Source organism: Callorhinus ursinus, unplaced genomic scaffold (assembly GCF_003265705.2).
Source record: "Callorhinus ursinus isolate GAN/ISIS: 27379988/994484 unplaced genomic scaffold, GSC_fseal_2.0 scaffold75, whole genome shotgun sequence".
In the NCBI taxonomy this organism is placed as follows: Eukaryota; Metazoa; Chordata; class Mammalia; order Carnivora; family Otariidae; genus Callorhinus; species Callorhinus ursinus.
The window spans coordinates 2,439,135-2,452,492 of NW_027397137.1; the positions used below are offsets into that span (position 1 = coordinate 2,439,135).

General features: G+C 48.0%; 1 protein-coding gene across 1 annotated transcript in view; it reads right to left on the bottom strand.

Moving 5' to 3' along the window:
* Nucleotides 1-10,830, bottom strand: part of DSCAM (DS cell adhesion molecule) — an 822,687-nt gene extending 811,857 nt beyond the window's left edge. The window contains exon 1 of the mRNA XM_073887019.1: nucleotides 10,712-10,830. Coding sequence (XP_073743120.1) covers nucleotides 10,712-10,754 — 43 coding nt within the window. The 5' untranslated portion in view covers nucleotides 10,755-10,830. The remainder of the gene's footprint in view (nucleotides 1-10,711) is intronic.
* Between the last annotated feature and the right edge of the window lie 2,528 nt (nucleotides 10,831-13,358).

The window sequence follows — 13,358 nt, forward strand, 5'->3', positions numbered from 1 at the left end:
GTCCTGATACGCCATTTTCTCTTTTTGTGACAACTTGGCATGACAGCACATGCTTCATATGATAAATACAGTCAATTTGGGGTCATCTGCCTCAAAGAGGGAGGCAGAGACCAAGAAAACCCAAAAGAGCAAATGATTCCCAAGTGGTTTTATCTGACTTTGGAAGGAGCTTGAGCACCGATTATTTGAATGAAGGCATATCCAGGTTGGCACCAAAGTAAAACTTCAAGCTGCAAACAGATCCATTTTCCTGTCCTGTCTCAATCTGCCCTAGCTCATCTCTCCAGATTGCTCTGTACAATCACCCACTCGATTTCACACTATTGGCTTCCTGCTTGGAGCAATGGGACTACATGTAGGTTTCAAAGGGCTTCTCTGCTAGGACTCCAACCGCTAGCAAGGAAGGGGTCAATGTGAGGGAATAAAAGGGGAACCAGGTCCAAAAGCAAAGCACATGCTAGCAATAAACCAGAACATTCAAGAAACTCTGACAGTAAGAAAAAAAGGGCATGCATATGCATGTACACACACACACACACACACACACACACACACATATATATATATGTTTAGATGCAAACGATTCTCAGGCTACTAGCAGCCAAATTAGAAGTGCTCCTGATGGGGTCACACCTCTTCCCTATTCAGGGTCTTCCCTGTTTCCAGTTTTTACCACCATCTCTCCCCCAACCTGCCCAAATTGATACAATAGTCAATGACTACCTAGCCTCACACATGTTCATCCCTGCCAATAAATCATTACTCAATATAGAGTTCACCAAGAATTGAAGTCCACTTAAAACTTCACTGGGTTGGCTTTCTAGCCAGTGTCTGGCCCTCTACGTCCAGCAGGGGCCAGGAAGCCCCTTTCCACGTGTGTGTGTTTCCAGAGGTGGCTTATGCACCCCCTGGATCAGAAAAATAAGGCCGTTTCCTAAACCATGCATACCCCAGAGCTGCAGAACCAGACTTTCTGGTGGTCGGAGCTGGGAAATATATAAACTATTAGCTAAGTCTTCTGCACAAAGTTGGGGGCCTATGAGGGTGGGGGAAAATGATGGCAAAGGTACACATTGGAAGGAGACCTGAGGAACTTTGTCCAGCTATAGCCCATTCCCAAAATGGTGCCAGCCTTAGAATCTCCAGTACGAGACTCTTGAGGGGACCAAGTCTCCAGGAAATTTCCTCAGCGGCTTCTTCCCTGCCGCAGCCCACATGGGCACTGAGAACCAGTGGCCTTGATCCATAGCTGAGAAGGTCCAGAAGGAGGCACATTACTAGAACGGGGCCCAGGGTGTCAACAGGCTATGCCTAGAGGCAGCCTGCCTCCTCCTGCCTCCCCTGTCTGTTCCTGTTATCCTGACGTGGGGGCTGGTGCAGCCCCTTTCTCCATATTTTTGGTCTTCCCATAACCTTTACTCCCACTGCCTCCAAGCACCTGATGCCACCAAAGCCCACAGCATATTGTCCTATTCCCATCATCAGCGATGGGGCAAAAGGAAGAATGAGGGGTCTCTTGTGACCATAAATAACAACGGGGCTGGTTGGGGCTGGTGACATGAGACGCCACAAGACACAGATGAACCGCTGATCAAAGTAATTGCCCCAGACAAAGACCAACATCACGTGTAGGTCAGAATCTTTCTTCCCAGCTTTCTATGTAAATATCCATCAGGTCTATTGTAAAACGGTAGCCACCAAAGATTTGACAGGTATTGATCTGGGGAGTCATAATACACACGGATCTGGTAATGAACCATCCCACTTGCTTTCTACGCTCATGTCAAGGTACCACGCAGGAACTGCTAACTTAGGTTTCACCAACCTAAATAATTTATGAAAGAATAATTCCTTTCCTTAGAGAGCATTTCACATTTGTTATACATTTCTTGTTCACTGGCCACCAGATAGGCAAGTGATCACCCTTTGCAGGAACTGCAATGACCAGCTCCAGAATGGGTGACAAATTAACCATGGAGCCCCCCTACGGTATCAAGTTGCCTAAGTTGGAGTCGGGGTCTTCAGCTCACCCCTGAAGTTTCACATGTAATATTACAAAGCATCGTTATTTCTACCCGGGTAGCTACGAATCAGTTATTAAAAATGCTCTACAGCCAATATTAAGAAATAAACACTGTAATTAAGCAGGCTGGGATTTGGGGTTTCTAGTGTCCTGTGGGAACCCAAGATCAAATCAGGCCACAGTGGAGAGAATAGATGAATCTCGGGTCTCTCTAATGAGAAAATATATTTACTCAAAAGTTTCCACAGCATAACTCAGGTCCTTTATGTAGGAAAAAAAAGGGGGGGGGGAATAAAATTTAAAAACACACAGAACTGCAATGGTTCTAATTAGCTTCAGACTTTGTTTCTGTCTTAGGACATAATCACAGAAATCTTGCCATCACCCCGAAGTTCAATCAGTGAGTGAGGAACCAGAGATTTCATGAGGAATGTCAATGTTTTACTCAATATTAGGAAAAGGTGTGAATGGTGAGGGTCTCCACTGCCATCGGCCATTTCACACGGCCCGGCTCCTCAGTGTGTGATGCAGGCCACCTCGGCAAGCCACCTGCCTGCTGGGGGTTCTAGTCCCAGCTGAATGTGATCCTCATGGAGGTCCCCCGAGGATGCAGAGGGCACCTGGGGACGCTGAGGTCATCAGGATCTTCACTGAGAGTGTTATCACCACTGTAGCTTTTGCAGAAATATCCAGTAATTTGAGAGTTCAGGTATCTAGAAAAAAGAACTCTAAACTTTCACTGTATTTGTGCACAGCAGACAACAAGAATTGTTTAAATTCTGTGTAAAGTGAAGCTTACAACTACTTCCTGGTTCCTCATTTCAATATTAAAAGAGGCAAGGCTCGGGACACCTGGATGGCTCAGTCGCTTAAGCGTTCAGGTCATGATCCCAGGGTCCTGGGATCGAATCCCACATCGGGCTTCTTGCTCGGCGGGGGGACTGCTTCGACCTCTGCCTACCACCCCCCTTGCTTGTGCTCTCTTTCTGATAAATAAATAAATAAGTAAAATCTTTAAAAAACAAAATAAAAGAGGCAAGGCTCACATCAATCAAAACCAGTAATTAAATAGTTCACATCTCCTTCTAGCACCTCAGCAAAGATGCACATTCCACAGTCTGGAGAGGATGGCCACAAAATGGCCCATTTTACAGATGCTTCTTCACAAGACAAAAGACAAATGCTTTTCACAGCGTCCGTGCTCAGGGGTAGGTCAGGATGCGGCTTTTGTTCACATCTCCCACCTGTAAACCAGCAGCATTTCCATACAAATTCAAACATTCTACTCTCAGTAGAAAATAAGGCCCACTTGAGACTAGTAAAACCAAAGTGTTACAAGGAACAGATGCAGTGTTAGGAAGGAAGACCTGTTCATTGTTAAGAGCAGGTGTGTTCTCTTTTCTTTGTCTGGTAACATTTATGTCAATCAAGCAGCTTGTGGTGACTTGGCCTGCCCATCTGGCCCATTTAGAAGAGCGGATAGAACAAGTTAAATCTCCAGAATTTAGTCGCTGATTAACCTGGAGGAACCTGTGATCATCACAGGAGCCTAAATTTGAACCCTTCTCTCAGTAATCACTCTGGCACAAACGTGCCCGCGGATTCAGCGGTCCTACTTTCTGTGGCTGACCTGCAAAAGTAGGCGATGTGGACTGCCCAGCAAGGATCTGTGCGCACACAGCTCGCTCCACACCCTCCCTGCCCTCCCCTCTTCAGACCTACCCAGACCCAGTTTCCAACAATATATGCACTGGCTCCCCACCCCACCTCCGAGTCAGACACAGACTTAAACCCAGGGAGCGTTTCTAGAACAATCTGCAGTGTCCAAAGGCGATTTCCCGGGACCTCAGCAAGGGTTGGCATGCCTTTTATGTCTCCTGCAAAAATTCACTATGGTGCCGGGAAGTTAGGGGAAGCCGGCATTTGGTATGGAGGTGATCTCTCGCGCATTTTCCATTCTTTCCTTCACTGTCTCAATCACTGCATTTAAAAGCGGCGTTCTATAAATAGGACTGCTTGCTCACTCTTAAATCGTACTCACTGTTGTCTGCGTAAAAATAACTTAAATAGGGATGCGGGCAAGATTTACTAATCTCTGTCAGGCTGTCTCTCTGTGCGGGAGCCCCTTCCTTTCTGTGCGGGAGCCCCTTCCTTCCTGTGCGGGAGCCCCTTCCTTCCTGTGCGGGAGCCCCTTCCTTCCTCTCATCTCGACAAATATCCCATGAACCCCATTCCTCCCGTCTCTGCTAAACCAGGATATATATTTACACATTTCCAGGGAGCTTAAAGACCAAAAATTCACCCAGCTAAATGACTTTTATGTAGTCACTGATCAACACAGACTACAGATCACCAAGTATCAAAAGATAGTAAATAATGTAAATTATGACACCTAATCTGATTCTTGTATTTAAGCAAAAGTCGAAATTTCAGTAATGAATAAAACTTACTCCTTTCATGTTACTTTGATGCAGAAACTTTTACATTTGGTTCTGCTGCAAAACGAGCAAAAAGAGAGAACGCTGGGAAACTTATAAATCAATGGGATACTTAAGAAAAAAATAGTAATGTGATTTTTTTTTTTAATAAGACAATTAAGGCCTAAGAAACAGAGCTTTGTTTTGATGTCCCTGGTGGCTCTTTGATGAAGAAATGGATTCCTAAGAATCCCGAGGGAAAACCCTGCGTCGATTTCATGTTTCTGACTGGTTTTCAGAATGCAGCAGGGCGGTAAACATTGTATAGGATTTCTGAATCGTGCACTTAGCTGCATATACTTGAGAACAAGGGGGTTGGTGTATTTATGGACTTACTTTCTGTGACATTTGACCCAATCCACATCAGGAAGAGCACCTAAAGCAACTGTATCACCATAATGTTCCTGTGATGGAGACCCAGCGCTGATTCCAAATGTGAATCCATTTTGGAAAAGACAGAAAAATGCCCCCAGAAGCATTTCTAGCAAATAAACACTTCTATAGCCATCAAGTCCTTGGCAGGAGCCAAGGAAACCACATGGTTAGAGACTGGGGCCCAGAAGGAGCAAAGGAAAGGTGAAGTAGGGGCGGGAGAGAGGTGGGAGGGAGGAGGGCTCTGTCCGGCATCTGTCCCTTCGTTCCCTCAGTCAGCCAACACCCATCTCCACCTACTCCATGCATGCGCTCTGCACAGCGGATCTAAACTGTGGACCTTACCTTCTAGAGAGGGGGACAATCACTAGCCAAATAAGCACCAAAGCAATAAACAGCTATGGACTGCCCTAGACACTGTCGAGAGCATGCCCGAGGTTCTGTGAAAGAGCATAATGCAAGGACCTAATCTGGGGTCTCTGAATCCAGCCCTTCCCAACATCCTGACCAGAAGCTATCTAACCTCTGAGCCAGATACCAGTCATCTATCTGCCCCATGGTACTTCCCTCCTGCCCCCTTGGTGGATGGCGTCACCTGGCGTCACCAGGCACCCTGTGGGCTGCACCCTGCGAATCCAGAACTGGGTACATGCCGGTCTGCTGGAATCTTCCATTCCCACTGTGTTATCTTAACCCATAAATTTGGGGAGGGAAATGCAACTTTGAATTTTCTCCTATCTTCAAAACATTAAAAAGAACACAAATATGGGGGGGGAGGGACATAGAAGATGGGAATTTCTGTGCCCAGTTCTCTGGGAGGTGAAGAGTTAACACCAGCCCAGGTGAACAGGTGCTGCCCAATTTGCCTGGGGGAGCGGGGAGGGGGCTCCTGGCCACAGAGCCCTGCGTGGCAGCGAGACAGACGGACTGCAGAGGCTCGGGAGCGGCAGCATCACCCCTGTCACCATCAGCAGGAGGAGAAGCAAGCAGCGCCTCCTGGAATGACATTGGAAGGTCAGCCAATCAGGCGCGGGGCTGCTCCTGGATCTGCCACCTCCACGAGGAGACGCACACGCCTGGGCCCGGCTCCCCCGCCAGTTTGGAAGGGGCTATGCAAATGCAACCTTCCTTTCTATGCACCTTCTAGGTTTCAAAACAGTGCTGCCAACGGGGTCCTCCTTTGTAAAATCGGAAACAAAGACGGCCGGACGCTGCCTCCCTGCCACGGCTTCGCGCTGCTCCTGTACAAGTGCACCGAGCCACGGGAGTCTGGGCCCTGGGACTGGAGAGATCGCGGGGCGGAGGGCCTCGGATCCCCGATCGCCGCACACAGCAGTGCTCCCCCAGAGGCGGCGGGCTTGCCTGCTCTGCTGAAGAAGGCTGGCTGCACCAGTCTTGTGAGGTTTGCCGCCCACTAGTGTCCTATGGCAGGGACACAATTGACATGCAGGTAGCACCACCTCTCCGTCTCCTAGGCCGGCCGGACGGCCGAGGGAGCCGGTCACCAAGAACCAGCGTGCACTTCCGCTCAGCAGCCAAGAAAATGCCCAGACGCGGCTGTCTGCACGAGAACGCCCCAGGGCCCTGCCTGCTTTCCCGGCTGCACCCAACACACAGGCAAACCAAGAAAATGCTACCGGACGCCCTGCCTAAGCGAATCCTGAACGTATCGTTTCCACTGCCTGTCAATTACTGAGGAGGCACATTCACAATCTCACCCCGAGAATTCGGCTGATTCTGTGAAATTTGATGCCATCGATTTTGTAAATACATCCACTGAGAAATCCATCCTTTAATTTTTCAAACATAAATATCTAGTCTCCTGCAGCATTCATAGGTCTCTCCTTATAAAATGACCTTCTCCGTCTCTCTCTTCTTTCTCTCTCTCCCTCTCTCTTAGCCCCAAATTTTAGATCAAGTTTCAATGCACACTGTATGAGTCCCTCCAGGAAATCCTCATTGCCTCTCATCTCAGACACATCAATGATAAAACACTTTGATAGCTACCTGGAGGTCCAGGAATTAGGGATTTAGATTGGCAATTTTTTTGGTCAAAATTATTTCCCCTACCAGCATGCTGTATATTGTCCCCGTTCTGCCCAGTAGGTCCCTGATTGCCCGAGGCAGCAATGAACTGTGATCATGCCGAAGTGGCATCCAGGAGGGAGTCAAGAAGTGGAGAAGGATGGGTTGGCATTTATTAAAGGTCTGCGTGGCATTTTGTTTTCCTACAGAGGGCATCTGGCAGGGGCACACAGCTTAAGGGACCTAGGAATTTCAGGTGAGCTCTGAAATTCTGAGATAGAATTTGAATCTGCTTGATAAAAACACGGGAGGGTGGTGAGGGCAGGGGGCCCTGAAATTATGCACCTAATGACACTGTTTACTTGCGTGTATTTACATGAATAAAATAAAAGTCATTTTCAAAGCCCTCAAGGCGCATTTGTACTCACAAAGGTCTACTCCTAAATTTAAATAAAATGTCCAGTTTGCAGTATGTAATATCCTGTCAAGATGAACTGGTGAGGCCCACAAGGGGCTGACACCCCACCTCCACTCTGATGAACACCTGTCTCTCTTCCACCCCCCACCTTCTCTAATCTCCACGCGCTTCATGAAAACAGCAAAAGCAGCAAATGTCAAGAGTCCGTGGCTCAAGAAAAGATGTCAGGGACACGTGTGTACATCCAAAGAGACGCAAAGATACTGGCAAAAATGTATTCTATGTAATAAATATGCTTATTGTTCCTCAGTCTGCTTATCCAGAGGCCTATGTTTTTAACAAGAATCTTACACTAGAATGTGCTCAGTGGGGTTAAAACCACAAGAAATTGTGCTTCAACACAATGCAGCATGATCCTGTCCTAAAGGGACATCCAGGGACGTGCGTGTGGATGTGTGTCTGCACATTCATGGACCCCGATTCCCTGCACTGTAACCGAAGGTCTCCCGTGAGTATTTCCAGAACACCGCAGAACAAGTTGACTGCTTTAAACATGATGACAGCACCTGATCAGGTGAGGTAATTCATTCAAGGGTTTAACCCATGAAGGGACTGCTCACCCACTTCTATCTGTCACCCAAAACCCTGTCTGCAGCCTGTCCAGCAACCATGCCTTTATTAAGCAATAAATGTACATCCCATTACATCAGTAGGAAAAATGCTGTTGCCTACCGTGAAAATGCAGATGCCCAAGGGGGGGGTTCTTATTTTGTTCGCACCCCCCAAAATATCAAACTGCATAATCTGTCACAAACAGATTTTTTTTTAAATCATGTCATTTTGCTGTTTGAGGCCTAGCGGTAATCAGCTTAAGTATTAGAATTCATAGATCTCTTATCACACACATTCAGGAATTTTTCAAAATTAAGGTAGACTAAACTACGATAGTTGTTGAAAAATTTTTTTCTTTTTCTTTTCCCAAGTCTCATTCAGATAGGTAAGAACCATCTGATTTCACATTTTTGAAATGTGGTCCTATGAACAGACAGCATCCCAAACTGGACCCTTAGTCTATTTTCACATGACCATATATTTTACGATCCTTTGCACGGTAGGCATTGAATATCATTCATTGAGAAACTCCCTAAAGCTAATTCCCCACCCCCCACCCCAAAATGAAAGAGCCCAGAGCTCTACAGTGGGACCTTTCTTTTTTTAATTTTTTTTTAATGCTTGGTCATATAAAGAGAGGGCCATTTTTATATAAGAGAGTTCCATAGCCTTCTGATAGATAGCATCAGGCCACCTAATACAGCCACGTAAAATATTCATTTGCATGGGCAGCCTTGTATTGTGACCTCTACCTGTGTTCATTACAGTCCTAATAATGGTAATTATCAATCAACTTTAAAGGTCTTGAAAAAGATGTAAGAAGATAATGCTCAAAAAAAAGGGAGATAATGCTCATACATATGCACATAGTCTTTGCATATATTTTCCATGTAGAATATTTGAGGTTTTACACAATTTTCTCACTCTCTCTGATTCTCTTGTGATTCTTTTAGTATGAAAATTATTTTTAAAAAGTCACACACTCTCAGCATCCCTGTACCAGAGACGGCACCAGAAATTCTTCCATACTATTTTTGTCACCTCTAACCACGAAACTGTAAAGTGAGAACTGACTGACTGGCACTCAGTCTTCTGTCATCCTGAAACACATACTTCCCACCAGGATGGAGATTTCATTTCCTCCTGTGATCCTGGTCTTTCCAAGGAGTCCAGAGATGTACGCCCTGACAAGTGAGACAGGCCATCAAGGCTTGGAGGCACGGGAGAGACGTATGTGATTTTTACATTTTCTCCGAGTTCACATGAGCAGAGAAGCAGAAAGGGCCGACCTTCCTGATGCATCACCACACATTAGCTACAGCAGATCTCTCCCCCCCCCCCCAAGGTAAATTCCCACGAGGCTGCAGAAGAGGTAGAGTGCCCTCTGGGAAAGATGGGGTCACGTCAGAACTTGTTGCGAATCTCTCCGGCTGGGAAACCTCCAAATGAAAGTTTTGAACACTTTGCTTTAGGTTATATTACAGAGCAAAGCATCATTTCCATGTTAATTTCGGGAGCACCTTCTTTCAGCTCCATCTTTTCTTAGTCATCATTTTTTTTTAATTTTCCAAAGTTTATATGTTTCCTCTGGCCTGTCAGTGTGATGATTCTTAGGATGCTATCTAGATAGGCACAAAAAGAAAAAAAATGCGCCCCTATGCAGCTAACACTCAGAGCTTCCCAGTGCATCTTCCAAGAAAATCTCAGAGCCTCCCCTTGGCTTCTGGCATTTTCTCACCAGGGTGAGATTTCCTCCCTCTCACCCCCACCCCCACGAGCTCGCTCGCGCTCTCTCTCTCATGGATAGGGGATTCTGCTTAATGGTTTAATTTTAACTGTCAGCAAGTCATACATTTTATGCAGATTTGTGCTCCAAAATTTGAAATGGGAATTTAAGCTGTAGCTAGCTACTCCCAGGCAATGCCAAATGATGACAATTTCCCCCCGTTCCCAAATGAGAGGAAGCCATTCATACATGTAAGTTCATATTTACGCGGTGACAGGCAACCTAAGGTGCAATCACACTTACTAATTGGGTCTGACTCAGGCAAGAGCAATAGCTTTCCAAATCCCCAGGAAGAAAGCATTTTAAAATGTAATATTGATGGGCGTGAGGAAAGGAATTCTATTTACGATATTCACTGATGTCATTTGTACAACTGTACAGGTGTTTTTAAAAATTTGTCAACATCTCAGATGATGTCATGCTTATGAGTGCATATTTTTACATAAATGACTGTGAGGAATATGTAGTACCCAGGAGGTTGGGGGGGGGGGTGCGGGAAGGACAGATCTTTCTTAAAGGCTTCATTGCTGCCGGGGATAAATTGTAGCAGATTTAAAGCACATCTTTTAAAAGCTCAAAAAGCTTTGAATGTGAAAGCAAGTGTTCTTAATTGACCCTCCACCTTCCCACACTTGGAATGTCATATCCCTTTGAGGTTGTAATGTGTCAAAGTGGTGATCTTCCCGGTCTCTCCTCCTCTCGCCAAACCTGGTTTATTCTGAATGAGGTAGCTATCTAGTACCGGAGTTAGCTCGGAGCTGTCACTTTGCTAGGTAAGCTCCTTTAAATGATTACAGAGCAATTTTTCCCCCCGGCCTCTCTACATTGCCTCCTCTCCTTCCCGAAGAAATAAAAATAATATTTTTAAAAAAGAGAAACGCATGACAATTTAAGCACAGATGGGGGGAGAAGAAGGGAAAGACTTCACCCATGCATCCAATGCCCCCACACTCCGGTCCATACAAGCAATGAAATTCACCACAAACCGAAAGGCTCACCATTCGCGAAGCTCTGGAACAAGGAGAGAGCCAGTATCCACATGCCCCTGCTGCTCCCCGGCCTCCCGCGAGCGACGCGCCGGCCTCGCCCCCCGCGCTCCGCCCGGCTCCGCTCGCTCGCCACCTGCCCGGGGGCCGCCGCCCGCCCGCCGCCGCCGCCGCTGCTGCCGAGCCGCCCGGGCACGCGGCGCGGCCGGGCTCCGGGGCGAGGGCTGCGCTCGCCGCGCGCTGCGCTCCTGCACACCTGCTCCCGGGCGCCGCGCCCAACGCTGCGGCCAGAGCGGGCCGGCGGGGCTGCAGCCCAGGTGCGCCGTCAGCTCAGGGGGCCGCCGGCAGGTCGGCAGGTGGAGAGAGCCGCAGACGCGGGCGTGAGCTCATCCCGGGCACCCGGCGCCCCGAACGCGCAGCAAGCGGCCTCCCGTGCGCCAGCCCTCAGCCTCCACATCCAGGCAGCAGGCGGGCGGGCAGGCTCATCTTTCCTCTCCCGCGGCCCGAATCGCAGTGATCCGTCGCTAACCTTCCCTGCCTGGGAGGCGGGCGGGCGCGGAGCGAGCGAGCGGCGCGGAGGCGAGCGGGGACCCCCTCCCCTGCCTCTGGCCGCTGGGGCGCTCTGCAGTCTTAAAGCAGCAGCCGAGAAGTGGAGCCGGACTGGAGGCAGGACGGAGAAGAGCGCCAGCCACCACACGGTCACGCACAGTCATCAGGATGCATTTCTTAGAGGCTTAAATAATCATTTCAACAGCCGATTATTTTTAGTTATTTTCTTGCAGGTTGCTAATAAGATACGGCCAGGGGTGACTATTCCGGAAGGCTGCCAGCTAAGCAGAGGTGACCATGAAATGTTAGCAGTTTTAATAAAATGTGCAGCTGGATTCAGATTTCGTATTTACTCTCATAAAAGTCCAGTTCATTTGCCTGGAGGGAAAGGCTGCCTCCAAATCCTTCCTGCTCCTATAAAGATCTCTATGGTTTCACGGGCTAATTTTTAATTATCTCAAATACACTGTCGAACACAAACACAGGCAATTCTAATTTTGCTCTCTGAATGGTGCAAAAAAAAAAAACTGATTAAAATTGCTGATAATTTGAGTTAATTCCAAACATATAACCCCTTCCACATTACTGTGAAAAGCCAGCATAATATTTCCTGAATGTTCTGTATGGTTCTTGAAGTCATAATAATATTAAAATAAAAGCTTTAAAAAGGGCATGCATCCATATTTTATCACTTTGCAAAAAAAAAAAGAAAAAAAAAGCTGGAATGCACCCCAATTTAGGATCCAAGGTAGAATGCTCAGAGACAGGGCAATAAAGACTGAGGAGAGGCATTTGGGGTGGAGGAGGGTGGTCTCATGGGAAATGAGCGGGCTTTCTGAGCCCTGGGTGTCTTTTGCCTAGGCCCCACGTTTCCCTCCAGAGCAAAAGGGGAAACAAGCACACCTAGAACAGCTCGCAAAAGAACAGGAAAAGCAGATGGTGAGGCAGAAACAAAATGGTGCTTTACCAGAGTTGGGCACAAGATGGCCAGGCCCTGTGTAGGAGGAAGGGCCAGCTGAGCCAGTGATGCTGTGCTCGCCACTGCTCTGCAGCTGCAGGTGGTCACGTGCTGCCGCCCACTCAGGACCGCAGGCCCAGCCCTGCCCGACCACACACCCCGGTTGTCCTCTGGCTTTGATCGTATGGGGCACTCACGCTCTGGTCTTTCCTAAATGCAGTCCAGGAGCACAGGTGATGGCGTGATTTCTGCTCCCACACCCAGCTCCTCCACTCATGCATTCAATTCACAAAATCTTACTGCACACCAGCCATGCGTGAGGCTCCTCTCAGCCTTCATGGTCAGGTGCTCAAGTACCAGGGTCAGGCAACACTCACATCAGAGTATAATTTGGCCACTTGCTGGATGCGCAGCTTGCACCTCGTTATCCTCATAGAATGAAAATGATCAAGGCTCCCCACTCATATGGTTGGGAAGATCTGATGGCAAATCCCTAGCATGTGTGGTCACTGTAATCAATTGAGGCATGGCTGTTGCTGGGTCTGGGAGCAGGGCTGGCTGCAGGATCCCATGCAAAATGAAAATGGGGAGCTCCTTTCTCAAAAAGGGGAAAAGTACTCTTAAAGCTCCTAAAATATGAAACTTTGCCCTTTCATCCTCAGTCTCTCTCAACCTGTCATGGTGTTTTTTATTCCCTACTTAATGCCATGCTCCCTTGGGCACGGGAATAGTCCCTGGCAAGTGCCTGGGACTCAGTGCAGCACTGAGAGCGCACATCTAACCCCCTTCATGGACCAATGCACTGTGCCCCTACCAGGGCTCCTCCCTCCCCACAGGCCCCTGCCCCCGTGCACAGAGGACAGGAGATCCTCAAGGAGCTTCCGTCTCCAAGCTGGGAAGCACTTGCCCCGGGGTCAGAGGTGGTAAGAGTCTGGCCCTGCTCGCGTCACTTGCGGAATAAATCATGACAAGGGCAGCCTGGGGCAGGGACAGTCTCCACTAGATCCTGCCCTAAAACACCACTACCATGCACATGCCCAATCTCAACACTCCCTTCGTGCACACCTGGGCCCCTACCATGCCGACTGAGGGCAAAGGCAGAATCCAGGCCTCCTCTTCCAACATCACCCAGATGCCGCCAGATGGGAGAGT